Source organism: Miniopterus natalensis, chromosome 22, assembly GCF_054644295.1.
Source record: "Miniopterus natalensis isolate mMinNat1 chromosome 22, mMinNat1.hap1, whole genome shotgun sequence".
NCBI classification, from domain to species: domain Eukaryota; kingdom Metazoa; phylum Chordata; class Mammalia; order Chiroptera; family Miniopteridae; genus Miniopterus; species Miniopterus natalensis.
This window is the reverse complement of record NC_142102.1, coordinates 13,477,850-13,504,400: the sequence shown is the minus strand read 5'-3', so window position 1 is coordinate 13,504,400 and position 26,551 is coordinate 13,477,850. Positions and strand designations below refer to the sequence as shown.

Sequence of the window (26,551 nt, the reverse complement as noted above, 5' to 3'; positions counted from 1 at the left end):
ACACTTTAAAAATGTTCATTGATCTGAAGTAGGACTTTCACAGTGTAGTATGCACAACGAGGAGTGGGAAGGAAACAGTTATTCTAAGCTGTACAATCATATTACTGTGCTGGTTAAAAATCTGAAGGGTAACCTCAACCATGAGGTCAGGGGAAAGTTACTATAGCTCACAGACCGTTGGTGTGAACTGGCTACACAGTAAAATCCTGAGCGGCGGCAGGTCTGAAAGCTTTAGTCCCACAAAACTGTTATCCTTCCGCCAAAGGGGAATGTTAACCAATACCACCCAGCTTCCCCTGTGTGGGCAGCATGCAGGTGACTGACTGGGGACCCAGGTGCTGAGATTCAGGGCATGAGGGCTGCAGGGTCTCTCCTGGACAGGAGACCCTTCCCCAATGTCCATTCATGGGCAGTGGTCATTGTGCAGAGGATGTTGGAAAAGGGAAAAACAACCCTGACAACACAGGTGATGAGGATCTGTACCTGGGATCACCCACCTTCCTGGTGGACTGTGTGTGTGTGTGCGCGCGTGCGTGCGTGCATGTTGGGAGGGAGCCTGGCTGCTCTGCTGTGCAGTGAGGGCAGTGCTCGTTTTACCACCACCTCCCCATGTACTTTGCATTCGGCAGCTCCAAGAGCAGGAGCTTCCTCTGCTGAATTATTTCCAATTTCTTCCTTAGACGTTTTAATCAGAGATGAAAAATGATGGTCTTTTTCCAGCATTTCAGTCTAAGAGGATGTTATTTGCCTCTTAAAGGCACATTAATTGGCAGTGACGTTAGTGGAGAAGACAGAGTGATGCTGTAGTGTAGAAAGGGACCCAGAATCTGGGGGTCAGGGATAAGCCCAGGTACTGGGTGGCCCAGGAGTTGTCAGGGACACTTGCCAACTCCCCTCCTCCCTCCACTCATGCAAGTTCCCATTGCCTGCTTGAGTGTATCTGCCCGCCATCCTCCAGAGTGTCAGTCACAGGACTGACCCACTGACATCCTCTCTAACGGCGCTGGCTCCTCTGCCATCTCCCTGTGGATTTCCCACCGTCCTGCTGAGACCCTGATAAGACCCCTGCGTGAACTTTTGCCCTAGTTTTCTCTCCCTCACAACTGTTCTCTCCTCCTCTCCACATTCCCCTCCTTCCTCATCCCTACTCCAGAGTGAGGACAGGGGCTGCAGCACCCCCTCCCTCTCTTTCTTTGCCCAGCCCTCTCCAAAGCCACCTGTCAGTATATGTGGGCTCAGGCAGGAGGGCAGAGTTTATCAAATTCCCTTTCTCTGGGCCACATAGCAAGACTAGTTTTCCTAGATCTCTGGCTCGGGAGGACGTGTCCCACTTGGGAGGGTTCTCAGTGTCCTAACCCACAGCTGCCCAGCAGATGCTACTCAAATCAACAAAACCATGAAATATGCCCAGTGGGAAAGGAGAAAAGTAAATGAAAAGGTAATTCATAAGAGACACAAATAGCTGTTAATGTATGAGAAGTATTTAGTTTCACGTATCACTTGAGAAATGTGGAGTAAACCACGTGAGTGGTAAGAACTAATCAGGAAAGTGAGGGAGAGTTTTGGCTGTGACGCAGGAATGGACGTGTTCTCCGATGCTGCTGCGAGACTATTCATTCTTCAGTCTTTCTGGAAAGCAATTCAGCAAAATGTCACAAAAATCCTCTATTTTTCAATGACTGCAGACCCTGGGTTTTCACTGTCAGGTCAGGAGTTTATCCCAGTGAAATAAGTGCACTCTCTTTGCAAAGAGTTTTTCCCAGATGGCAAGCATGGGCTGCTTCCCTAGTGACACGTGGAGCTATCCAGTGACATATTCAGGCAATAGTCGGGGCTGGTACACGAGATGGCCACCGATAATATCATCGACATATTTAAAGAGGAGGAAGTTCAAGTCCTAAGACTTAGAGAAAAAACAAGTTACAAAACCTATGCCACAATAATTGCATTTTGTGGAAAGAAAATGGATGAGACAATATAACCTAAAATGTTCACATGGCTATTTCATGTTTTATCATACACAAAGATCTAAGAAACATTTATTTAAAAAGATAGATAGAGCCTTGGCTGGCCGTGGCTCAATGGTTAGGGAGTCGGCCTGCTCACTGGAGGGTCATAGGTTCGAATTCTGGTCAAGGGCACCTACCTGGGTTGCAGGTTTGATACCCAACCCTGGTCGGGGTGTGTGCAGGAGGGAACCAATTGATGTGTCTCTCTCGCATGGATGTTTCTCTCTCCCCCTTTTCCCCCTCTCTCTGAAAATCAATGGAAAAAACATCCTCCTTGAGTGAGGGTAAAAATAGAAAGCAGGAGTCCAGATCACAAGCCCATAGGAAGAGGGGGCTGCGTTCTAGTCCTTGGTCTGCCTCTGCTCTGAGGCCTTGAGGAGGTTGTTTGGAAGTGCATGCCAGTTAGGGCTCATCCGGGGAAGTGCAGGTCACTTAGGGCTCCTGGGAAGTGCAGATCACTTAGGGCTCCTGGGGAGGTGCAGGTCACTTAGGGCTCCTGGGGAAGTGCAGGTCACTTAGGGCTCCTGGGGAAGTGCAGGTCACTTAGGGCTCCTGGGGAAGTGCAGGTCACTTAGGGTTTGTGGTGCTGCATGTAACAGAAAACTCATCTAACAGTGGCTTCAACTCACAAGCTAGTTTTCACAATCCTAAAGAAGTCTTCAGGGCGATGCCCTGCTTCAGGGAGAAACCGAGTGTCCAGGTTCCGGCTCTGCTTTGCTGTCCTTGAGGTGCGCATCTTCCTGGTTGCAGGTGCCTTTCCTCCAGCCATCACGTTTCCATTCCAGGCGGAAAGAGAAAGGAAAGGCACAGGCGCACACCAGCGTCGTCGGCTTTGTTTCCCTTAAGGTCCCACACGTTGGACTGCTGTGTACATCTCACTGGCCAGGCAGGTTCCCCTGGTCACTCACTGCCAGCCAGCTACAGTGGGGTGGGGAGGTATTTTAAATTGCACACGGTGCACGCTGAACAAAAATCGGCATTCTACTGGGAGGAGGGGAGATGGGTGTTGGCTGAGCCACTAGCATAATGGGGAGCCTGACAGAGAGAGCCAGCCCTCAGTGTGCTCGTTATAAAGCTGAAATGTCACGTCAGGAGCTTTTACACGGCTCGCGAACTATTTTCATCTCTCTAAATGGGTCTTTCTTGACTCAGCATATACCCCAAGTGTTTCCTGCGACTCTCATTTGTACCCTCACTTGAATCTCCTTCTTGGCAAATGCCCAATGCATGAGACCGTAACATTTTCCTTTATTTATAAACAATCCTTTCTGGCTGTTTAGGGAAAAAAAAGAGAAGGATAATTAAAAAATACATAATTACCCAAAGACTCCATTAACGGTGCTGCGATGTCCCAGCAGGGATCCTCCAACCCAGAGAATTCGTGATCGCTGGACCTGGAGAGGCGTAATGAACAAATGTCACAGGAGACTAGCTCTCTGAATTATTGATTGGAAGGGGTTTTCCAGGCTCTTTGGGTCTAATTGCACTCTCAGAGAGATGAAGCCAACAGGAAAGGCAGGATGCAGAGATTTAGAGGAGCAGAGAGGGTGGAAACCGCTGCACTGCACTCCCTGTTCTGAAAAGCTGCCCCAGGGCTCCTGGGCACAGACTCCCAGCAGAGGGGCCTGGTGCGGGGAGCCAGGGAGGGTGTAGAATTCCTGCTGGTGCTCTGACAGGAGGTTGCTCTCTAGGAGTGCTGTGCCCCACCCTGTTGAGGGAGCAGCCTGGGTGCTGGCAGGTGGAGGCAGAGCGTCCTTTCCCTGCACACCTGCCCTGAGAATCTCTGGATCTTAGCCAGGCTCCCGAACCTGTGTTCCTGAGGATTTCTGGGCCTCCCAGGAGACATAGGCCTCTTGGGACTCAGACCCAATTGTAGGCGAAGGAATCAAGATTTAGCAACTAAGAGGCTGCCTAGTGCTCTCAGGGGAATGTCTGAATAATTTAGAACCCGTCCACAGGAAGATGGGCTGCCTGGCCTGGCTCCGGGCTGGGGTGCTCTGTTGTGTGTCATGTGGTATGTGTATGGGGGGGGCATTCTGATGGATGCTAAACCAGGCCTAGGGAGCTTGTCACAACTTCCTGTTAGGGGTGACAGTGCCGGCTGCTTTCTGCCTTGCCTGTTGGGCCTGCTCTCAGTCCCCTCAAAGTGCTAGTTCCTGCCATACGTGTCCCTCACATCTTGCTTTCCTGGCACACTCTTCTCCTCCCCAGCCTCTGCCCCTCAGGCAGGTGGCAGGTGGCAGGTGTCGTGGATGCTCCCTCTCCATCAGAACTCTGCTGAGCTGTCTTCTCCTCCGGGAGGAATGGCACCTCCCTTTTCTGCTGTAGGTCAGGGCCTTCTGTGTGCCTCCCCCAAGACTGTGAGCAAGACCAGGCTGTTTCACTTCCCCTCTTGATCTGTTGAACATGCTCACCATCTCACCCCCCACCCTGGAGCTCTCCCTGAGCTCACCCCCCCCACCCCCCCACCCCGCCCGGAGCTCTCCCTGAGTAGCAGGAACAAAGCAAAATCCCAGCACCCCTTTTCTCCAGCGACGTTGGCCTTTGGGGATGCTGAGCCCAGGCAGATAGAGCTGGAATGTGGTGAGGCTCCCCTCCAGGGCAAGGAGAGAAGAGAGGAGGGTTGGACACAAGGATTGGGTATTGTCTGGAGCTGCTTTGTCACGGAGATTTACCAGGTGCATTCTGAGAGCTCTGGACAGAGTGACTGCACTGCAGCCAGATGGGCTCAGAAGCTGCCAGCTTGGGCCTGTGTGTCCTGCGGGAGGAGGAGGGTGGGGGCGGAGAGGCCTAGCAGTGGAAGGAGAGCCAGTGACAGCATCTGGTCTCATCCCCTGTCCCTGAGTGGTCCCTCTCTAGCCACTTCTCTACTGCACTGCTATTTCAAACCACTTCTTATAAATTCATGCAACTAATATTCATTCCCGAGTGCCTACAATGCTCACACCAGGAGCTCAGCCCTGCCTCATTGGAATCCCAGTGTGAAGGGGCATGTGCCAGAGAGGGGACACCCCCCCACCACCAGACGTAGGGAGATGGGACTGTCAGGGAGTGAGCTCCACGCAGACCCTGAACAGCATTGGATGTAGGAGCAGGGGCCGTGACTGGGGCAGGAGGGGCATCCCGCAGGCTGGAGAGCAGTGTGCAAGGCCCTGCTGTGTGTGGGAGGTGGATGGCAAATCCAAGGGACTCAGGAAGGCCTGGGTGATGGGAGGGAGACGGAAGGGGACATGGTGAGAAGATAAAACACAGGATGGGCTGAGAGATTGCACATTTCCGGCCCAGATGGTAGAGGAAAACGGATAGTGGTGGTGTCCTCACCACACTTGTAGCTAATACTTTCCTGTGCATCAGGAAAGAAAGGGAAGCAAGCAAGGAGGAGGTGGGCTTGCAGGGATCTCCAGGGTGCTGTCTGAAGTCCACACGAGGAGGAAGGTAATGCCTGAAGCTCTGCACATACCTCAGACTCCTCCACACTCATTAAAATGACCACAGACATGTCAAGTCGGATCCCCAAACGCTGAGCATGCCCATGCCGATGAGCAAATTAAGTTCTACCTTTTTTCTTTATTTTAAAATGTTTTCATTGATTTTTCGGGAGAGAGGAAGGGAGAGGGAGAAGGGAAAGAGAGAGAGAAACATTGATGAGAGAGAAACATCACTGAGCTGCTGCCTCCTGCATGACCCCTGCTGGGGATTGAGCCTGCAGCCCAGCCATGTTCCCTGACCAGGAATCAAACCAGTGACCTCTTGGTTCATGGGTCGATGCTCAACTACTGAGCCACACCGGCTGGGCTCTTAATAATTCTTTAAGGAACAAAGAGCAGAAAATGTTGCTCCATCAGGAGACAAGTCATTAACTAGGGCACCCTGACCACATCCACCCAAGTGGGAATCGAGATTGTCACATTGGCCGCCAGACCGCCCGGCGTGTGGTGTCTGCTCAGCCCAGGCACCCTGACCTGACAGCTTCAGTTCTCAGAGCTTCTGTGTTTTCTCCTGTAGAACCAGGAGAACAGCAACTGTATTGCCCCAGCCTCTCCACCCAGAGGGCAGATCGATTTTATACACATACATGTGGAACAAGTGGGATTCAGAACAATGAAATAAGAGGGAAGCACTTTGTAAACTGGTAAACATGACAGAATTTAACCCGTTTCTTCAAAAATATCAGTGTTGATATTTCCCTTTCATCGATATTCCTCTCTCTGTCCTTTCCTCTCTGTCTAAAATCAATAAAAACTTTTTTTTTAAATAGGTTTTTATTGATCTCAGAGAGAGGGAGGGAGAGAGAGAGAAACATCAACGATGAGAGTCATTGATCGGCTGCCTCCTGCTCGCCCCCTGCTGGGGATCAAGCCTGTAATCTGGGCCTGTGCCCTGACTGGGAATTGAGCCAGCGACCTCCAAGTTCATAGGTTGACGCTCAACCACTGAGCTACACCAGCTGAGCCTGAGGTCCCCTTTTGCTTGCTGGCTGTTGGCCAGGGTTTTCTCAGCTTCTAGAGACTGTTTGCATCCCCTGACTTGTGGCCCCTGCTCTGTTTTCAAAGCAGGGGAGGGAGTGGAGACAACCACAAGTCCGCTCACTGGCTCTGAGTACTGGCCCCTCACCTCAGGACACTCAGGACTCTGCTTAGGTCCAGCAGTCAGTCCCTCTTTGCTTGGGCACTGAGGATGGAGCAATGAGTATTATGTGAGTCCTCCGAGGATTAGAGTAGGTAAGCAGAAGAGCCCTGTGGAGAGGCACAGCCCACCCCAGGGCAGTGACAAATGGCAGAGTGTGGGGCACTGGGGCAGTAGGTCAGTGTCCAGATGCAGCTCAGAGGGAGCTGGGGCAGTCCTCTGGGAACAGGCCACATTCTTAGACTGAAGAGAAATGATGCGCAGATAGAGATGTCTTTTCTCTTTAAATCAAGCCCCCCTTTTATTTAGGAAGAAGAATAAAAAGAATCTGGGTGGAGAGGCTCTGCTTCTCCGCACTGTCGATTCAGTCTCGTTTCAGAGACTCAGGGATTTATAATTGGTTTTCCACATGTCACCCGGGCACCTTAATGGCTTCCACAAATTACTTGTTGTGCAACCAACATGGATGGAAAGCAATGTGAAAAAAAAGACCATGACAACAAACCAAGCTACTTATATTTATTCCTGCGTTTGTTCGGGCTTTGGCCCATGTGCACAGTTACTCACAGAATGGTCATTGTTCGTATTAGCATATTACATGCAGAGTCTGTTTATTGCGTCATCGTTAGAATAATGCCTTTTAATGGCTGTTGGTCAGGAATGGATGACTTTTTTTCAAAATTTTTTTTATATAATGGATTTCTGAAAATGAAAACCAGTGACTGTTGTTTTTTTTTAATGTTTTCATTGATTTTTAGAGAAAGAGGAAGGGAGAGGGAGAGAGAAACATTGATGATGAGAGACACACATCAATCAGCTGCCTCCTGCACGCCCCCTACTGGGGATGGAGGACCCTGCAACCGGGGCGTGTGCCCTGACCGGGAATGGAATGGCCATCTCCTGGATCCTAGGTCAATGCTCAACCACCGAGCCATGCTGGTTGGGGCTCTGCGACTTGCTTTGGATGAGTTATTTAGGTTTTCTTTTCCTTGGTTTGCTCATCCACAAGTGAGGACAGCTCTTACATACCTACCTGGTCGGACGGCTGTGAGGACTGCCTGATTTTGTGACTCCGGGTGTTGGCTGCCTAGGTGGATGTGCACGTCTGCGATGTGCCACAGCGGCTGCTGGCCAGGAGCCAAGTTAATCAGGATGCTCTCGGCAAGCGGCACAACACTTGACCCAGAATGGCTCGTACAGTAAAGACATTTATTATCTCACGTGATGAGTTTAACTGAGGACAGGCTCTGGGGCTGATGGATTCAGTGTCCCAGTGTCATGAAGGACACAGATCGCTCTCCTCTCTATCAAGCCCCGCGGGTGTCCCCTCACGGGTACAAGGTGTCCGCCAGCAGTGTGCAGGATGACATCTACTCTACCTTCGTCACATCCACCTGGGGGCCTGAGAGACGTCTCCCTGGGCCATGGGACTGGGATGTGATACTCCCTCCAGTCCGATTAGCTCAGCCAAGATTGGGGGTCACCCTGGACCAGTGACAACTGCTGGGGGTTGACACATCAGTTAGCTTAGACCAGGAATCCAAAGTCGTCCAAAATACGAGAGCACCTGCCAAGCTCACAGAATTCAGACAGTTGTCATTAATGCTGAGCCTCGTCTCGTCTCACTCAGTTTTAGTCTGACTCGTGTCGAGGATGATGAATTTGGAAAAAAGAGCCCAAGTGCATATCGAAGACTTTTTCATTCCCCTCAGGTCTGAGAGTGTCCTCCCACAGACAGACGCCCAGCACCCTGATGAAGTGACGCCGCAGGGCTCCTGCCTCTCACACGAATCATCTCTCTCGGTGTCTGGAGCGGGCAGCTCTGATGGTCTGAAGCTCAGAGCCCATCCTCACGGACCATCTGGCACCTTGTGCAGCAAGGTGCCCGCTGCAGGGGCCCCGTGGCTCCTCCCGACCTGTCCTTTTCCTCACACAGCCACCCGTCTCCCCTCTGTTTCAAAGTAACTTCTTCAAGCTCTCAGCTCAGTCCGTTTCCAAATTGTCTCCTGGACTCGTTTCCCTCCACACTTTCAACACCACGTCGAATTCATCCCAGGTTAGGATTATACGAACCAGGGGTGTATCTAATATGAAAAGGGGCTCTGACTATAAAAACCTGCTTTTGTTAAAAACCAGAGTTTAGCAAATCACGTTCGATGAGAGGGTGAGGGAGATATGGCTGCCTGGCGTCCGTGAAACATTCTCCTTTCCCAGAGGCCCCGGATGTGAGTTCTTCACAGCTTCCCATGTCCCCAGGACAACTCGACAGCTCTCCTCAGGGTGCACGTCCCAGCGATGTCTTTCGGGATGCATGGCTTCTCATCTCCAGCCCATCTGGCTTCATTTCCCTGTAGGAAGCAGGGCACAGGCTGTGCAGACTTCTGGGATGGGGCTTCCTCCAACTCACTGGGACCTGCAAAATGCCAGAGGGACCAGCTTGTACCTGTGAGCAGGTCCAGACGCTGCAGGCTCAGGAAGCCAGGGGATTCGGAGGAGCAGAAGCTCGCCACACCTGGTTTGAAATCCCAGCCCTCTGCTAATCAGCTGTGTGACTTTAGATAACTCACACCACCTCTCTGAGCCTCTGGGTAATTACTGTGTCTCTCTTCTGGATCATAGGTCCACATCTCTGGGTGCTTGTAGGGGTCAGGAGAGCAATCAGCATTGACAACCTAACCTCAGGCACCAACCTTCCTAACTGATGCCCCTGCGTCCAGCTTCTCTCCTGTACACCCTCCTCCATGTCACCATGAGTATAATTTGTATTCATCGCAAACTGACCATTTCCCTTTCATGTTCAAAACATTAGGGCGCTTCCTCAGGGGCTATGTTGGAACTCCTTCCCGTGGATCAAAGGGGTACCTTTCCCTGCCTCTTTGGACCTTCTCAGTGCCTCCTCAGGAATTAACAAGCCTCACGACAGTTTGTGGGGTCAGGGGTCAGGGATTGAAGCTTTCTTTCTAACTAATACAGATGCTGAGGGATGGAACAAATCATGATTATTTGAGACATATCAGCGCCAGGTAAAGATGCTGTTTTCACTGCTGCTTTATTTGAAGCAAATTCCTGTTGTGAACAGTGGTTCACTGGCACTTCCTCAACACCAGACCTATCCACCAGACACCCACCCAGACCCATTCGCCACACCAGCCATCCTTGGCATGTCTGCAGTGGGCCAGGTAAAGTGCAACAGCCTTGGGAAAAACTCACCTGTCATTACCCACGTGGACACCCTTATGCCCAAGCCGATGACTTGTCTCGTCTTTTCATTTGCTTTCTTTTTTCCTCTCTTCTCGGTCTTTTCCTCTTTCCGGGCTGGCTCAAGTGACAGATTCGACGAAAAATGAGACACACTCACACGCATTAGGGAAGGAACCAAACCTCCTCGCTCCATCACCTACAAAACCAGCTCCAAGCTCAGGGAGACTGGTTTCCTCACATCCTTCCTCTCGCACCGACATTTCATCCTGAGGAGTCAATACTGTGGGTGTTGTCATTTCAACAGGCTCTCTCTTGCCCACATCTGAATTGTTGGATGGGAGTCTGGGAAGATGTCTCCCATCTAGTCATTTCCTGTTTTAATCAGAAGCCAGCTTCTTTGTTGCTTTAATGCAAGAAAGACAGTGGTGAGCCAGCCAGCTTGGATGCTTCTGGCGAGTGACATATATAGATCTGAGCATGAGGTCGACTTTGGGCCCAAAAAGCCAACTGGGGAGGGAAACAGAAATAACGAAGAAGTCAGGTCTCGGTGCGTTGCTGTCCTTTGTCCTGAAGGTGGTTGGAGAGACAGGACTGGGAGAGGCGGAGAGTGTGCGCGATAGGCACCTTCCTGGAGCAGTCCTGGGATGCTCTGAGTGCTGGCTTTATTGGGTCATGCAGAGGGGCCAGATCCCTGGAAAACAAGTCACACAGAACTCATGAGAGGCCAAGTATGGGCATTACTTTGTTATGTGGGGGGCCTGGACCAGTGATGAGGGAAGGTGTGCTTGGCGAGTGGAAGTCAGACAGACCATGGGGCGTTCAGAGAAGAGAACCAGCTGGGAGACCGAGGTCGGAGTGGTGCGGAGAAGCAGGAAAGGAAGGAAGACGGAGGGTGTCAGAGCCTGGGGGCAGGTGGAGTGAGCAGTGAATGGAGGTGACACTTGGTATCTGCGCTTCAGCTTTCCTGGTGGGTTTCATTCCCGGGTACATGTGGACAAGCACTGGTGACTCATCCAGCTTCACCTTTCCTAAATCCCTTATTAGTCGACAGAAGTTTTGTTGGCTGCAAATAGCTTCTTGTCCACTCGATGGCCTGGCCTTAATAGGTGTTTAAGTAAAGGCTGACCCACAGGATCTTAAACTTTGCAGCTGGACAGTGTTCCTTCCTCTGGCTGGTTATTAAGATTTCAGAAGCTTGTCCATTCCGGAGCAAACTGGTGTAGCTTTAGGTGGGTGGTTTCCATGGAAACTAATCCCATCGATTTTTTAATCATTTCTCTCGGTGCTAATGTCAGCAAGTGACTAGTTCTCTGGCCAGTCACTTGTGCACTTGTTTTTCTTATTGCTGATGCACTGACTTGCGACATTGCCAGTTTGCTTTCTAAGCATTTTATAATTGCTGTTTAGATTTTTTTTCTTTTATGCTAGAGTTACTTAGGATACTGCTTTATAAAATTTTTAAGCGATTGGATTTTAAAAATAAATATTTTATTAGGCTTGGAAAATGAATCTGTACAGTTTCTCCTTTGGCAAGTTTCTTATTAAAATTTCCTTTGGAGTCCAATGCAGACCACATCTTTGGACACCAAAAAAAGGTGTAAGGATTTCCCGACCCGGATTATAATGTAAATTAGTTAAATCCGCGTTACTAATTGTGTGCTTCAGGCCTTTATGTTCCTGTTTACTGTGCCCTCCCTCCCCTTAGAAGCACTGACTGAATATATTAACCACTCACTGCTCTACCTTTCAGTTATTCCTGTTTTCTCACGTCTGTTTGGATGCAGTGCTCTCTGTTAACCATGCAGCTTGTTAAAGGTTCATGCCTTTATTTTTTTTTAATTAAAAAAAATATCTTTATTGATGTCAGAGAGAGGAAGGGAGAGAGAGAGAAACATCAATGATGAGAGTCATTGATCCTCAGCCTCCTGCTCGCCCCCTGCTGGGGATCGAGGAGCCTGCAGCCCTGACCCGGAATCGAACCTTGATCTCCTGGATCCTAGGTTGATGCTCAACCGCTGAGCCACGCGGGCCGGACAAGGCTCATGCCTTTATGAATTGGACTTCCCCACAAAAAAATTCCTATTCCTTCTGTCTCTGTCATGTTTTACACCTGAACTGCACTTTTTCTGGTATTGAGATAGCAATCCCTGCTTTCCCTTTAACTTTGCCCAACCTTAACTTGAGCATCTTAGCAGCTCTTTTGAAAATGCTCACGATTCCCCGGCTCCTGAGAGTGCTGCTGTACTGCCGTTAGTGTAAGCCGTCTGTCTCCTCATCTTTTCATGGGGATTGTGGTAACAGTGTCTGCTGCATGGGCTGTTGGCAGAATTAAATAAGATCACGCACGTCAGATGCTTAGCGCTGTCTTATTGTTAGTATTATGATGAATCCCAAAGCAGTAGACATCACAGACATCCCAGTTTTTTAAGTTAAGTTTCCCTGTGCTGCACTTGACACCAGAGGTTGCCTTGTCATCTAATGAAGTTTTAATTTAAGCAGAAAATATACAGCTGTTTGTTAAGGTTATTTATGAGCATCCTTGTGCTGAGAAGGGAACTGCTATAGATTGAATGTCTGTGTCCCCACCCCCAATTCATAGGTTGAAACCCTAACCTCCAATGTGAGGGTATTAGTAGATGGGGCCCTTAGGGGCGATCAGGTCCTGAGAGTGAAGCCCTTATAAGTAGGGTTAGTGCCCTTACAAAGGACACCCAGAGAGAGCTCACCAAGCGAGGACACAGCCAGGAGACAGCTGTCCATGAGCCAGGAAGCAGATCCATACACACACTGGCCTCAGAACTGGGAGAAATAAATATTTGTTGTTTGGAAGCCACCCAGGCTATGGTGTCCTGTTCCAGCAGCCAACAGACCAAGACAGGCATGGGAGTAGATTTTCCTCTCAGACTGTAGGAATCCGAGCCACCAGTTAGTTCCCTGCCCTGACGATGTCCTGGCATCGTGGTGGAAAGCACGCCGGGTGGCCAGCCGCCTGCCTCCCAGCCCCAGCCCTGGCAGTGAGTGGTCAGACGAGTGACTCACCTTCACCTCCACACCCTCCTCATAGGTCTGTCCTGAAGTTGAACCGAGTGGTTGGTGCCTGGCAGGTGCTAGGTGAAGGTGAGATGTTCATAGCTCATCCCCTCCGCTCCCCCTCTCAGCACTTGTCCAGACCCCTGCAGCCTCATCTACAGATTAATCTTAATGAATTCAGTGAAGTCCAAGAACCATTTTCAGAGCCTGCTGTGCCCGGGGTGCTGTGCCATTGCTTGTACATAGCTCGGTGTTTGTCTTGGAGACAGACGTATAGAAATGAGCATTATAGGGCAGTGCCAGTCATGATTTACTACCAACCTAATGTGATAAAACAATAGTTACAAAGCAGTGTAGCAGATATAACGTGAACATAGCTAAGGGGTGGAAAGGAAGAGACCCAGAGAGAGGGCAGCTGCTTCCCTTTGGAGAGCGAGCCGGGAGAGGACGGCTTGGGGGGTGCTCATGGGGTCACAGGCAGGGACAGAGAGGTTTTCCAGGCTCGTCCCTGGCCTTCCACTGTGGAGCATCTCCCATGTTGTTTTCTCCCTGGACAGATGTCCCCCATCTTCCAAGGTCGAGCTCAAGTCCCACACGCCACTCTGACTCATTTCTCTTCCCTGAACTTGTTTAGACCCACACGCCTGAGCTCTGACCATGCCGACAGCCTCGGTCTCCTTCAGAGCAGACCCCTGCTAACTCTCCGCATGCCCCCCTCCCCTCCCAGGGCCATGCCCTGCTTGCTGATGCCACGTAGGTGCTTGTGACGGATGAGCTGCTCCCTGGAGGGATTAGATAATCAGTATGGGCCCTATCACCCTGGCTGTGAGAGCCCAGTCCCCCCCCCCCATCCCCATTAGTCTTTGAGAGTGAGAAGAAATCCGAGTGATCTGTCTTTTCAGAGCCCACAGTACATGTTCCTTGTACATGGTCCTTGGATTCAGGCACAGAAGGGATCTGGCTCATGACTACAGAAAGGCCAGGAGACGGGAAGCAGAGGGGTGTAGGAACCTGGCAAATACACCCTCATTGCCGAAATGTCAGACCCACTGGAGTCAGGCCCATTAATCTTGTTTTATTGCGAGATTCAAAGTCGCCACGCTGTGGCAGCCACAGAATTGATGGATGGGCTTCCCCGCGCTTGCCCAGCACCTTGCTGCCTGGGAAACCAGCTCTGGGAAGAACAGGGAGAGGAAATTAAAACCGCCTGCCTTTCGAGGTTTCTCAGTGTCTGCTTGCAGAGGAGACGGGGCAGGCATTCACAGCGTCTGGCAGCTAAGTTGCTAACGCTTGGTGTTTACTGCCTGTTTTATAAGCAAATCAAAGAGGCACAGTGCTGAGACCCTCCCGATAAATCTTGAGCAGCGTCTGGCTCCAGTGAGGGGCCTGTTGCTTTGGGCCACCAGGCTGCGATCTTGTTTGATGTCTTGTTGATGAGGCAGGTGAGAGATGGCAACGCCTGGCAGTTCTAAGCTCAGTTCTTTGATCACTGGGGGCCCAAACCTTTTGTCACATGTCAGTCTCTGGTCAGAGTTCCTCTTGTATTTTTAATTTTTTTAAAATATGTTTTTATTGATTTTTAGAGAGAGAAGAAGGTAGAGGGAGAGAGACACACACACGTGATGAGAGAGAAACATCATCAATTGGCTGCCTCCTGCACGCCCCCTACTGGGGATCGAGCCCCAAACCCAGGCACGTGCCCCGAACAGCAATCGAGCCATGACCTGCTGGATCCTAGGTCCTGGCCAGCGTGCCTCGACCTCTGAGCCACACCAGCTGGGCTAATTGCCCCTTTGAGTAACTTCCTGCAGAAGCCAACAGGAACCCTCCACTTATCAGCCACATTTCATCTATCTCATCATTGACAGATACGGTTGGAGTTTTTAAAACAACCATAATATTTGCTAATTAGTTTCTAATTTAAAAAATGCACGCTTGTCATAGATGTCACCTAGAACTTAGCCGAGAAGGCTGAGATTTGGAGAAAATTAGCTCAAGCCTCTTATGTGGGTGGGATTTCCAGTGCCCGTCTCCAGATCGCTGGGAATTCCCAGGGGCATCGATGCTCAGTCACATCGGGCTCTCGTTTCCCCCTTTGGCTGCACTTTTGCTTTCATGTTACACACTCAGCAGAAGGGCTGAAATCGACAACAGACAGTTCCAACTGTGGAGCACCTGGAACTCCCATACATACCGCTCAGGGACAGGCAGGCTTCTGGATGCCTGAAGGTCCTGGTTTTTGATGTGGGTTCTGATTATGTGGATGTGTTCGAAGTGCAGGAAGCCATCAAGCCAGACACTTGGGATTGGTGCATAAAACTGGACACTGAGAACTTACGCATAGGATAAAATCTCACCACAAGATGTGATTTTTCCATTTATTTTTTATTATATTGGGAGACAGATTTTACAGGATAGCTTCAAACCAGCTGATGTCCATTGACCAAATTTTACACAAGCCATTGGAAAACAAGATCTACAAATGTGCTTAGTTACTGGTATTATATAACATGGATCAAGCACCAAGAGTGTGCTGAGCTGGACAGGACAAACATAGGAAAGACGAGTCCCTGCCACCCCGGACACCCGCTCCTTCCAAGTTCCGCGCACAAACGTCGCCTTACCTGTCACACCCTTTATCATAAGGCATAGATAAGGAAGTCTGTTGCCTTTCTCATTGTCACTTCATAAATATCTTATACCCTTTTCTGCAACAATTAATAACATCTTGGCCTTTAAATACAAATCTCTGTAGTACAATACACAGAATATACTGATTTGGTAGTCACATGATCGACCACAATAATCTCACAGGTTGGTTATAATATGAACCATATTAAATTTTCAACAGTTACAATTTTGATACCACTCAGAATCATTCACTGTTGGCAGAGCCTTTTTTTTTTGGTTAAAAAATAAAATGAGGTGCCGTGGATGTTTTGTTAATAAACTGTAAAAAAAACAGCACTACCTCGGTTCTGATACAGGAATCGGAACTAACGGCACATTTTGAACAGTGAGGCTGAGCACATCCAATAAACTAGCTTTGTGGTGACCCGTTCCATAGCCCCATGCCCTGAAACACTAGCAGTGTATGATTTGCAGTTTCAAGAAGGGGCTACTGGTGTAAAATACCTGAAAACCGTGAGCCGGGAAATTTTTTTGCTTTTGTGCAGGGCTGGGTGCAAAGCAGATTCAGACTAGAAAAGAGGGTGCATTGACTCTGAATATATTCATTGGCTGAGGGTATCTGATTTCAAAGTAACCCCTTAAATAACAACATCTGAATGTTAATTTTCTTTAAAACACAAGGGAAATGAGGTGAATTTTGATAGTGTAGTGATTTTAGGCTCAGGCACAAGAAATTATGCTTTACGTGGAAATGTCTGAGAGTGTGGTGAAAGGTGACCCCCGTGCAGAGGACAGGCCCATCCCTATTTCACCACAGGGAGTTCACAAAAGTTGGACATGAAAGGTGAATTGGGAGGAAAAGGGAGCTGTTTCCTTCCCAGCTGGGCACTGTCTGGACCCGTTCTGCAGATAGAGGGATGCAGGAGCTAGAGTGAATCTGGGGCCCAGGGAACAAAGGCTGTAATGAGCTTGGGGGTCACTGGACATATAGAACCCAGCTGTGAACTTCACCTTCTCCAGATCCCAAGAACCTGAGCATCCACGAGCTTCCTACCACGGCAGACATCCATAACTGGACACCAGAATCAGAGCCATCAGGCTGAGGAAACCCCTTCGAGGAAACCATCTGGCCTTTGCTCTCTCACTATCTGGTTTCCAGGGGTGTTACCCAGTCTGGACCTTTCCGTCATGTGGCAATGACACTGAGTTCATTTAAAAGCTCTACTGGACTTAGAGCAACACTACGTTTCTCCGATTACCTCCCCAGATACAAAAAGCGTAAAAGAAAATCCTACAGGGTCCCTTCTCTTCCATGCATGGGGCAGGGCTCCTGGTCACACCCTCCCTCGGTAGCTAGGCCCGTGGCCAGACAGGCCCATCAGGAATTGCCACCCAAGGGCAGCGCAACAGTGGTTTGGTCCATCCCCCATGATCCTCCCTGGCAGGCGAAGAGTCCAGTCAGGACAGCAGCTCCCAACCCCCGAGGCTGTTAACCTACTTTCCCCTTTAGGGTGAAAAAAAGAACCAGCCTTATTTCATATGCCCACCCAAACCCAAGCACCAAAAGACTAAAATTCTGACGACAGTAACAGATAAATATTTTGTTTTCAATGATACATCCTCAGTTTTCCATATACTAAGGCTTCACTTTCAGTCACCTAGTTGAAAATCTGCACATAAGCATGAGACCAAAATGGACAACACCAAGACCTGTATAAATAAAGGCTCCCTACAGGTGAAAGCATCTGTCCCTTCTTGGTTAACAGCTTGAAATGTTCTGACTGCGCCTTACGGTGGAGGACAGAGTTAGACGCAGCAGCTGAGCATTATTTGGAAGTTTTCTGGGATGGATGCTGGGGCTCCTATTGCTTTAAAAATCTGAGATGCTTTCCCAATGTCTCTTTCAGGAGTTTATTACATCATCCAGATTATTCTCACTACCAGCATGTTCTCAGAAGAATTAGAGAGCTAGTAGTGTCTGTCAATGATTTTCTTTCCCCGATAGCACGACATTAGAGTCAAATATTGAAAAGGACTCTTTCTGTCCAGTTATGTCAAAGCACCATCCAACAGGCGGAAATGGAGATCAAATTCCAAAGAAATCACAGCGGCTCCCTGTGCACTGTAGAAAGCTTTCTCTCAAGTTATCTAACAGAGAAGACAACAGACCAAAATTAGGTATTTAGATAGACGTATATAGATAGATACATAAATGATTAAATAGCTATTGTCTTTTGGACAGCCGACCAGTATTCAGAACTCTGGACTAGGTGCTGGGGTAGCTGAGAACAGCTCAGTGCCTCTATCATATTAGAGACAAGCTTTCGAAATCTCTGTGAAAGCCACTGGAAATGGCCACACTTGGTGTCACATAGAGACTGTGGTTTACAGTTAGAATGTCAAAGTCTAGCCATTCTCTCTACTCTTCAAGGCACAAGGACAAGTTCCAAACTCTTCAACTCGTGAGCAAGAGGCAGGGCATCGGACCCCACCAGGAGACCGAAAATCAGGGAGTGGAGCCACACACCGAAGCAGGAACGGGGCCCTTCAGGTGGCCACGGCTTGCACTCGCTGACCTCCCTCTGTTCAGGGGCCCTTCAGGTGGCCACGGCTTGCACTCGCTGACCTCCCTCTGTTCCCGAGGAGCCCTCCCGGGCTGGGGGGCGGGGACAGGAAGGCCTCCGGGCCTGAATTCCTCCCGTCAGGCAGAGAAGAGCCCGCTCCAGGCCACGCCCGATCGGGCAGTTCAGCTCCTCCCGGCCACGGCCACAAAGAAGAGCCCAGAAGGTCCCCATGGAGACTGCAGTGGAGGTCGCAGTGACGCCAGAAGGGCGAGAGGGAGAGTCCACAGCCCTTGGGACGAGTCAGCAGAAAACAGGGTGGAAACGCTGTGACTTTGCCTGCAATACGCACTCGAGGAAGGACAGGACGCGCCTTTTCTCACCGGCTGCCTCGCTTAGCTTCCCTCGGGGCAGGCGTCTGATATCTTCTGGTGACGGTTCCCCACCAGGGCGCTTCCTCAGGATGGACAGAGTCTGACTCCTGTGCCCTTTTTTTGGCTTGTAATTCCGTTTGAATCCCTGGTGGTTCAGGACAGTCCCTTGGTAGGAAGTACTATTGCAGGTCTGAAAATGCATCCAGGACCATTAAGTCGAAGCTCGCAGCAGGGAGGTTTCTGTCTAGACTGCGTGCCTCCCGAAGACCATCGTCAGCATTGGCAGAAAAGCCTCCATGACTTCATCTCTGGGCCGACAAACCACTGCGACGCGGCCGCCCGAGGTTTTAGACGGCAGAGGAGCACACGGTGGTCCCAGCTGTGCCCGTGGCTGCGTCCCGGCTCAGGACTTCATCGTGCAGATGGGCACCACAATGACCAGGATGACGGTGCACGCGGCCGCCGCGATGAGAGCCGCCATCTTGCAGGCCTTGGCTCTTCGGAACTCAGCTTCTTTGCGTTTCAGCAGCGAGTCGTAGCCCGGAGTGTAAATGTCTTCCATCCAGTACTCTAAGTTGTTCGGATTTAAAGACTCTTGCGTCTGAAAGTGAAGAGGGAGACGTTAGGAAGATGGTGAATACTTGGAACCAGGTAAAAGACATCCTGACAGTCGTGCCTCCTGAAGCACCTACGGGCGGTCTGCGGAAGGCAGCTGACGGTGGCTGTGTGCCCAGCGCTGACGGCCCCCCACAGGCATACCTGCCCCCCTTACTACGTGCGACTTCCTTCCGCAGTTACGCACATGTTATGGGCTGGGAGTCAGCCTGTGAAATACAGTATTTTTAATTAGGTTTTTCAATAGCCACAAGCTCTAATGACACCAAGGTCTCAAGCGACCCGGGCGAACGTATTCAATTCCAATCAGGTCTCCCGAGCAGGGGAGAGGGAAACAGGGCCCGCACCTTCCCCGGTGCCCTCAGGCGGGCACCCCGGGACCCCAAGAAGACTGTCCACACGGTGCCCGCACACACCCTCTCTAGTCTGCTGAGCTGTTTCTACATTTTCTGTGTAACTGGCTACACTGTCCTTCCCATGTTTAAGTTAATGTCACCTAAAGCTCTCTAATTCGAAGATCTGCTTGTATGTTTTATAATTCTGTCTTTATGTTTATAACCATTGGCACGTTAAAAGTGCACATTTGTCTGTAGCGGCCACATCTCCCAGCCTCCTTCCTCAGAACTGTGAAAAAGATGTTTCTCCCTCAGTGACTCAGCCCCTCAGCCTGACCCTTTCTCTCCAGGTCGTCCTGAGACTGGTGAGGTGCGTGAGCGTCCCACTGCTCGAGCCCTTTGCACCTGAGAGTCCTCTCTGTCTCACCTGCTGCGAGGGGCATCCTGACGCCCAGGAGCAGAGCTCAGTGTGACACGATGTGACACTACGTGACACCGTTGCAGAGCTGCACAGGGACCCACATGCATGAGGAGCAATTCATTGCCAAAAGGACGGTGACAGGCGAGGAAATGGCCTGAAGGGACAAGTGACCTGCAGGACCCACAGGGGACAGGCCATGCAGGAGGTAAGAGGGGCGAGGAGTGGCTGCCCCCAAACCTCATGCTTGGGGCCTGGCCAGAACTGCCCCCGCCTGTAACTGCTGACATTGCAGTCTTTTGGGGCCGTGAATCTCCCCTGCACCATCATCCAGAGGAGGGGAGGGTGGTGAGGCGGCAGATGGCGCGTCGTGGGCGGTCCAGGGTGGATCTCGATGCGTTCGACCTGGGGACTCAGTGCCTTGTGTTCGACTCCTGCCCCGCAGGCCACCGTGCCTGGTCCCGAGGCTGCTGTCAGCGGCACCCTGCACACCGCGTGTGCTCGGCGTCATCTCACGGGTCCCCCGGCGCCTTCTCGGCCCCCACTCACTGCCAGGCGGTTTAGATACACTCCTTTCAGTCCCCACATCGACTCTGCCACTTACGTCTCATTACGCACAGTTAGCGGGCGAGGCAGGGGAGCGAGTGTCCAGGTGCCACGGCGAGGTTGGCCTGGAGCTTTCTCCGCACCATGACACCCCTCCCGCGGCCCCATCGGGACTGTGGCCTCACTGCCCGCAAAGCCGAGCCCACCGGCGGGGACAGGTGCTTCCTGAGCTCCTGCGGTGACGTGGAGACGCAGCCAGACGTGGTGGGAATGGAACCAGGAGGAGCTGCCACCAGAGTGAAAGTGGGGCCACAGCCCAGCCCTGCCTGTGGGCGGACAGACAACAGGCCCCCCGGGCACGCCTGCCTCGCAGGGCTCGGGGCGGCCCTTCCCCGGGCCGCGCCGTGTGGAAGCATAGTCCACAGCGTGCTTATCCCACGTGCTCCGTGCGGGAGGAGAAGTCAGCGCGTGTTTCATGGAACAGTTTGGCTCAGGTCTTGTGGGCAGATGTGAGAACCTGCGCTTGGCACGGAGTCTCAACCAAATCGGAGGGTGGGGGTGAGCCAGTCGGTGAGGCCTCCCCACTGCTACACGTTTGCAAACAGGTAACAAACAGCAACCCCTCGTTAAACTCGGGGCCAGGGAGCGCAGTGCGGAGGGCGCAGGGCGGCACCCGTGGGGCGTGGCAGCCCCAGCCCGGGCCCCCAGGAGCTCACCTGCAGGTCCAGGGCCGCCAGCTTGCCCTTGTCGCCCCCGCTCCGGGCGTACCCCTCGGCGGCCCAGGAGGGCTGGCCCCGCTCCACCTGGGCCAGCTCCGTCAGCCGCATGTCCGTGTACAGCGGGTTGCTCTTCAGGGCCTTGAGGGAGGCGGGGCGGGGCTGCGGGCTGAAGACCTGCTCCACCAGGAGGCCGTCTCTGGGCTGCTTGGGCCGGCGGTGTTGGGGGAAGTCCCGCTGCCGGTCCGCCTGCGGAGGGACGGAAATGACAGGGATCCCGGGCAGCCGGGCGGCCGCCCGCTTTGTGTGTCCCAGCCCCGTGGACGTACATCCAGGTGCAAAATGCAGTTACGCAAAGACACACTTAGAACAGCCCTACTAGGAGCGAAGGTTTCTGTGCCAGGAAGGGTGGCTTTATCCAATCCTCCCACCACCACTGCTCTTGCCCCCCCCCCCCCCAGGCAATACAGGTAAGGAAGGAGAGCCCAGAGAGGCCCGTGACTTGCCCCAGGGAGCAAAGCTGCCCCGGGGCGGGGATGGCTTTAAGTCTCATCGCCTGGCTTCCTGTGTGGCCATGTCACACAGGCACTCGGTGGACACCCAGGATTCGAACCTGCCCTGACTTCTAAGGCTCCGGGAAGCTTACCTGCTGTGCGCACCCACCTCATGGCTCCTACGCCAAGGAGCTGGCGTTCCAACCTGGCGAGTCAGTGTATACACGTAATAGGTTTTTAAATAAGAGTTTAAATCTAACAGATCTGAACAAAGAAGACGGAGGGCTGGAGGTTCAGAGCCCGGCAGTCATCCCTCAGAAAGGTTTCAGAGGCTGAAGAATTGACAGGCCTCGAGGGGAACCCAGGCCCCAGGTCAGCATGGAGCAGAACCTGGGAGGACAGCTGGTGGGGAGGGAAGGTCCCTTTCTCGTGTACGGAAATGCCGGGGGCTGGGAAACGCACCCGGCCTCTCCCTGTCACGGGAGCTTAAACTGAAATTACCTCCTTAGATTTCCGATGCCAGTCCCTGCTCTCCCCCGGGCCTCTGTCCTGGACCTCCTCCTCGCCAAGGCCCCCGCGGCCGGCACAGGCGACGGTGCGCCAGTCCCTGGGCGAGCTGGAGACGCTGGCGATTTTGGACTCCGTGGCGCTGTTTTCGGTCAGCGACCTGGAGGATGGCCTGGTGAAGAGGCTGCTCTTTAAGGCCTTGACTCGCAGGCTTTCGCCATGGCTCCCGCTGGCCTCGGAGCAGCACCAGTCCGCGCTGTTCTCCAGTTTGGGCCCGTGGGAGCGGCTGTGTGCGGGGAACGTGCGAGGAGAGGCGCTGTCATCAGATGGAGCCTCACTGGTCAAGGAATTCAGGTCCGTCTGCACACTCACCTTCTCAGGCTGCTGCATTTTCTGGTCCAGTTTATTTAGTTTGCCCAAGACCTGGGAGATTTCCTCGCGGACGCCAGACAGCGATTCAAGCTTCCGTTCAATTTCGCCGATCCTGAGCACCAGCTTGCAGACACTGGTTTTCAACTCCTCTTCCGAGGGGTGGCTGTTTTCAGGCCGGTTGCCCTTTCCGCCTTTGCCGCCGGCGGCGATTTTGGTTATGTTGCGCTCCGGTGAACTGTCGCAGTCCGACCTGTGGAGCTGAGACAGGGACCCTGTGCTGTTGTAGCAGGATGAGTGGATCACGCCCGTGGAGCCGCTGACGCTCATGTCGTCAAGGAACCGGAAAATGTCGCTGATGTCGTCGCTCACGACCTCGGAGTCGTCGTCCGACTGCTTTGTGGGGTGCCTGTCCCCGTACTTGCCCTGCACCGAGGCACACGGGTCTCTGCATTTCTTGGGCTCCAGCACATGCTGCTCGGTCTGGGTGCCCACGCTGCTGGTGTCCGAGCTGAGCTGCCCGCTGGTGCAGCAGATGCTCTTGTCTTTTAACTTGACCGGTTCCTGCTTCTCCAGGTCAACGGGGGACGAGATCTCCTTAGATTTGAGCCCATTGGGTTTCACCGCGTAGCCAGCGGGGAGCATTGGCTGCTGCTCCTTTGGCGGGAGGTAAGCCGGGCGCTGGTCCCGGGCTGGGAAGCTGGGAGTCTGGCTGCTGGGATTGGGGTAGTGCAGCTTCTCCTTGGAAGGGTTTCTACTGAAAAAGGACCGTTCGAAGTCAGGGACTTCTTCTGTGTTTAGGCTCCAGCTCTTGGCTGGCCAGGGGGTCTGCTTGCCTGGCCTCCCGGGACAGCGCCTGGCTTCCGGGGTCCCCATCATGGGAGTGGGCCCAAAGTACGTGGAGGCCTGAAGGTCGTCCAGGCTTTCATGCTTTGCCCGCCTTTTGTCAGGAACAGGGGAATACACGGGGTTCAGGTACTGGCTGTTGTAGGGCATCTCAAAGCTGTGGTTAAAGAAGGGTGTCTTGTGGGGCTCCTTCTGACTCTGGGGCTCCCCATGCTCTCCATCGGCCTTGTTGGCAGGGGCAACCAAACTGGGGGACACGGTCACCAGATTGTGAAAATCCTCTTTGAAGATGTTCCTTTTCTGGACGCAGGACTGGACCACAAAGTGCTCATCGTTGGCCACGAATGTCTCCTTGAGGCCCTGGGGGATGGTCAGCGAGTCCTGGTCTGAGACAGACTCGTTCTCAATGGTCATGGGGAAGTAGGTCCTCTGCATCTCGCAGGGCTGAGGGCTGGCGACCGAGTACGGGCCCAGCGCCTGCAGCCTGTCCAGGGAGGCGGCGCGGGCTTTTGCCTCCTTGCTGACACCCAGCAAGAAGTTGGGCTCCGAGGCGGGTACGAACTGGGGGCAGTCCCTGCAGTCCAGTTTCCGGCACTTGGACGGCTGCCGGGCAGGGTAGTTCTGGCCAAAAGGCCTTCCGGCCAGCTCACAGTTCAGGGGCTCGCACTCGGCCGCGCTGCAGACCTCCGTGTCCGACCTGCAGGACTCGAAGGACGCCTCCTTTTTGTGTGCCTTCTGCCGGCCTGCGGGCAGCTTCTCCCTGGCGACGCCCCCACTCATCTGGATCAGGTTGAATATCGTCACGATATCTGCCGCCACCATGATTTTCTTGGACTGCTGGCTGTTCACGGAGCGTTTCATCTTGTCTTTGAATAGCGTGGCTGGGAAACTGGGATCGAGGCAGGCCGTGTAGAAGAGCACGCTCCTCAGTTTGGCGAGCTGCGGCAGGTCAAAGCGGGCACACAGGGATCTGCACAGGTCCTGGTAGGAGACGCTGTTCTGCTTGCTGTCCAGCTCCTCCAGGATCTTCACCAGGACGAGGGCGGTGTCCTGACCGGCCTCCATGGTTTAGGATTTCCAAGGCTCACCCGTTACACAGAAACTGCCAGTCAACTCTACAGCGACAGCATTGAAAAGGAGAGGAGGGGAAGAGGGTTAGACACACAGGCTTGCTGTGAACCACATAAAGAAATGCCAGGAAAAACTGTCTAATGATTAAAAATGTATTAAGAGCTTTAAAAAATATTTATAACACATGACCTTCTAATTCCCTTCCCAGGAATCTACCTTAAAGAAATGATCAATAATGAGGAAATGTTATTTATTAGTATATTATCTCCTGTATAATACTTAGCTCCAAAAGGATTACTTTGTTTATCCAGACGTCTCCAGAAATAGCTTCCTGATGCGGAGGCATTGCTCAGGTTCCACTGGAGAGAGGTAAGAGCTCCATTCACTTGCCCTCTCTCCACCTAAAAATCATGCCTGGCTCAGCCTGCCACCTCCTGACCTTTGACCTCCCAGGAAGAGCTGAGGCCCTGGACCCCATGGCAACCACACGGCACCCTGGGCCCTGATCCCCATGCATCCCTGTCTCGGCAACCGGGGGCCTTCCTGCACAGCCCTGCTCTCTCGATAGGCTCTGAACCAAAGCCGGCACCCTCCCAAGGTTCAGTCAGGATAGGCCCTGTTGTACCCACAACTGCAAACCCACTTTTGCCCAGCCCTGTATTTCCTTTCAGGCACAGAGAGGCAATGTGCCCTGCCGTACAGAGAAGCCTTGCCGGGATTCGCAAACAGTGTCCAGAGGAGCCATTAGGGGTACATGCAGAAATGCTAGCAGCTTAACCAAGATCGTGGAATGAGGTAGAAGCACGCCTGAGGCTGGCCGCCAGCTGCCTCGGCCTGTCTCTGAACTCCATGCCCCTCTGCCTTCTTTCACTGGCACCAAGCCTGCAGGTAAGCTCCAAACACTAAGATCCACGTCGGAGGGAAGAGAGAGTCAGTGGGCTCTAGCAACATAGTCCAGAGAAATGTGGAGCCTTCTCCTAGCCTGTCTGAGAAAACACATCACCACGTGGCTGGGGCAGAGGACAGGCCTTCCCCTGCCTTCTCCTGGAGGTCACGTCCCCGCCCAGCAGAAACAGACCCATAGCTACAACCCTGGTTTCTGCTTCACATTGGTCAAGATTCAAGAAAGAGCTTATTTTGGGGAATCCTGAGGGGAACCCTCCCCACCCCAGACCAGTCCTGTGTGCTGTGGATAGAGGCAGGCAGACGTCTCAGCCTCACGGGGGAAATACAGATGTTTCAGAGGCAGGATCAAAGAGTGAATGAGTACAAAGGCTTTTAGGAGCCGGAAGTCACATCAATTTTGCATCTATCACTGGCCAGGAAAAAAAGGCATTATATATGTAAAATCCCAACAGGACTCCCACCGACAAAGAAACCTTTGTCTGTCTTCCAAGTAGTAAGTGGCACCGAACACTCCCCCACCAAACTCATCAGAAATGCAAATAAACGGACATATTTGTTCTCTGGAAACTGACATTTATGATCACAAGGTCCAGATCTAAACAAATGTCTCTGACGCACAGCAAAAATCAGACTTTATTTGTCAGACATTTAGGGCTTTCCCTCCAGGCTCCAGGAACCTATGGAAATCTCTAAATCTGCCTTTCTTTGGACTCCCCTCCTCCTGCTCCACCTGCCTCGGATACACGGGAAGAAAGCCCAGGAAAGGGTGTCTGCCACCATCCCCACAAGCACCAGGCAGCCTTCCCTCCCTGACCCCTCTCTAATGTCAACAGAGCCCAAGACACTGCTGCCAGGCTCTCAATGAGCCGGTGGCCCGGAGCTCATTGTAAAGGACACCCTGTGACCACAGCTGTCTGCTGGCTTCCACCTGCAGGGCCAGCTCCATGGATGCTGACGGCCACAGACGGGGAAAGAGGGGCATCTCCCCACCTCTCCATCCGGGAGAGGGGTATCGGCAGCAGCTTGTTTGCTGGGGAAAGGGGTGCAAAGCTGGCCGCAGCCGCTCTCCCAGACTCCCCCTGGCAGGTCTCCGTGTCCCACACACAACCGCAGCTGGGCCCAGCGGCGAAGCTCCCAGCCAGGGCCCTGAGCGCGGCAGCGTGGCCCCTGCGGCCTCCCAGGGGCAGTGCCTGTCCTCGAGAGACAGGGTCTGCAGCTGAGCCCGCCCAGAGAGTGCCCGAGCCGCAACCACCTTCCCCGGGGGGCTCCCAGCCTGACGCCTGCTAACGCTTCCAG

At 52.5% G+C, this 26,551-nt stretch overlaps 1 protein-coding gene across 1 annotated transcript; it reads right to left on the bottom strand.

Moving 5' to 3' along the window:
- Positions 1 to 15,239: 15,239 nt before the first annotated feature.
- On the bottom strand, positions 15,240 to 24,711 carry MINAR1 (membrane integral NOTCH2 associated receptor 1). Its single transcript, XM_016215695.2, has 3 exons — positions 22,058 to 24,711; positions 21,063 to 21,311; positions 15,240 to 19,033 (listed from the first exon to the last, which is right to left on the bottom strand). Exons 1-3 carry the CDS (start codon positions 24,341 to 24,343, stop codon positions 18,836 to 18,838), a joined length of 2,733 nt encoding a protein of 910 aa, XP_016071181.2. The 5' UTR covers positions 24,344 to 24,711; the 3' UTR covers positions 15,240 to 18,835.
- Positions 24,712 to 26,551: the final 1,840 nt, after the last annotated feature.

Bases quoted from the DNA above. Each gene is read 5' to 3' on its own strand.
- MINAR1 (XM_016215695.2), bottom strand. From the start codon at position 24,343: ATGGAGGCCGGTCAGGACACCGCCCTCGTCCTGGTGAAGATCCTGGAG. The intron at 21,312-22,057 runs GTAATTTCAGTT...GTCCCTCCGCAG, and splicing joins GGCATCGGAAATCTAAGGAG to GCGGACCGGCAGCGGGACTT. The intron at 19,034-21,062 runs GTGAGCTCCTGG...CTTCACTTTCAG, and splicing joins TGGCGGCCCTGGACCTGCAG to ACGCAAGAGTCTTTAAATCC.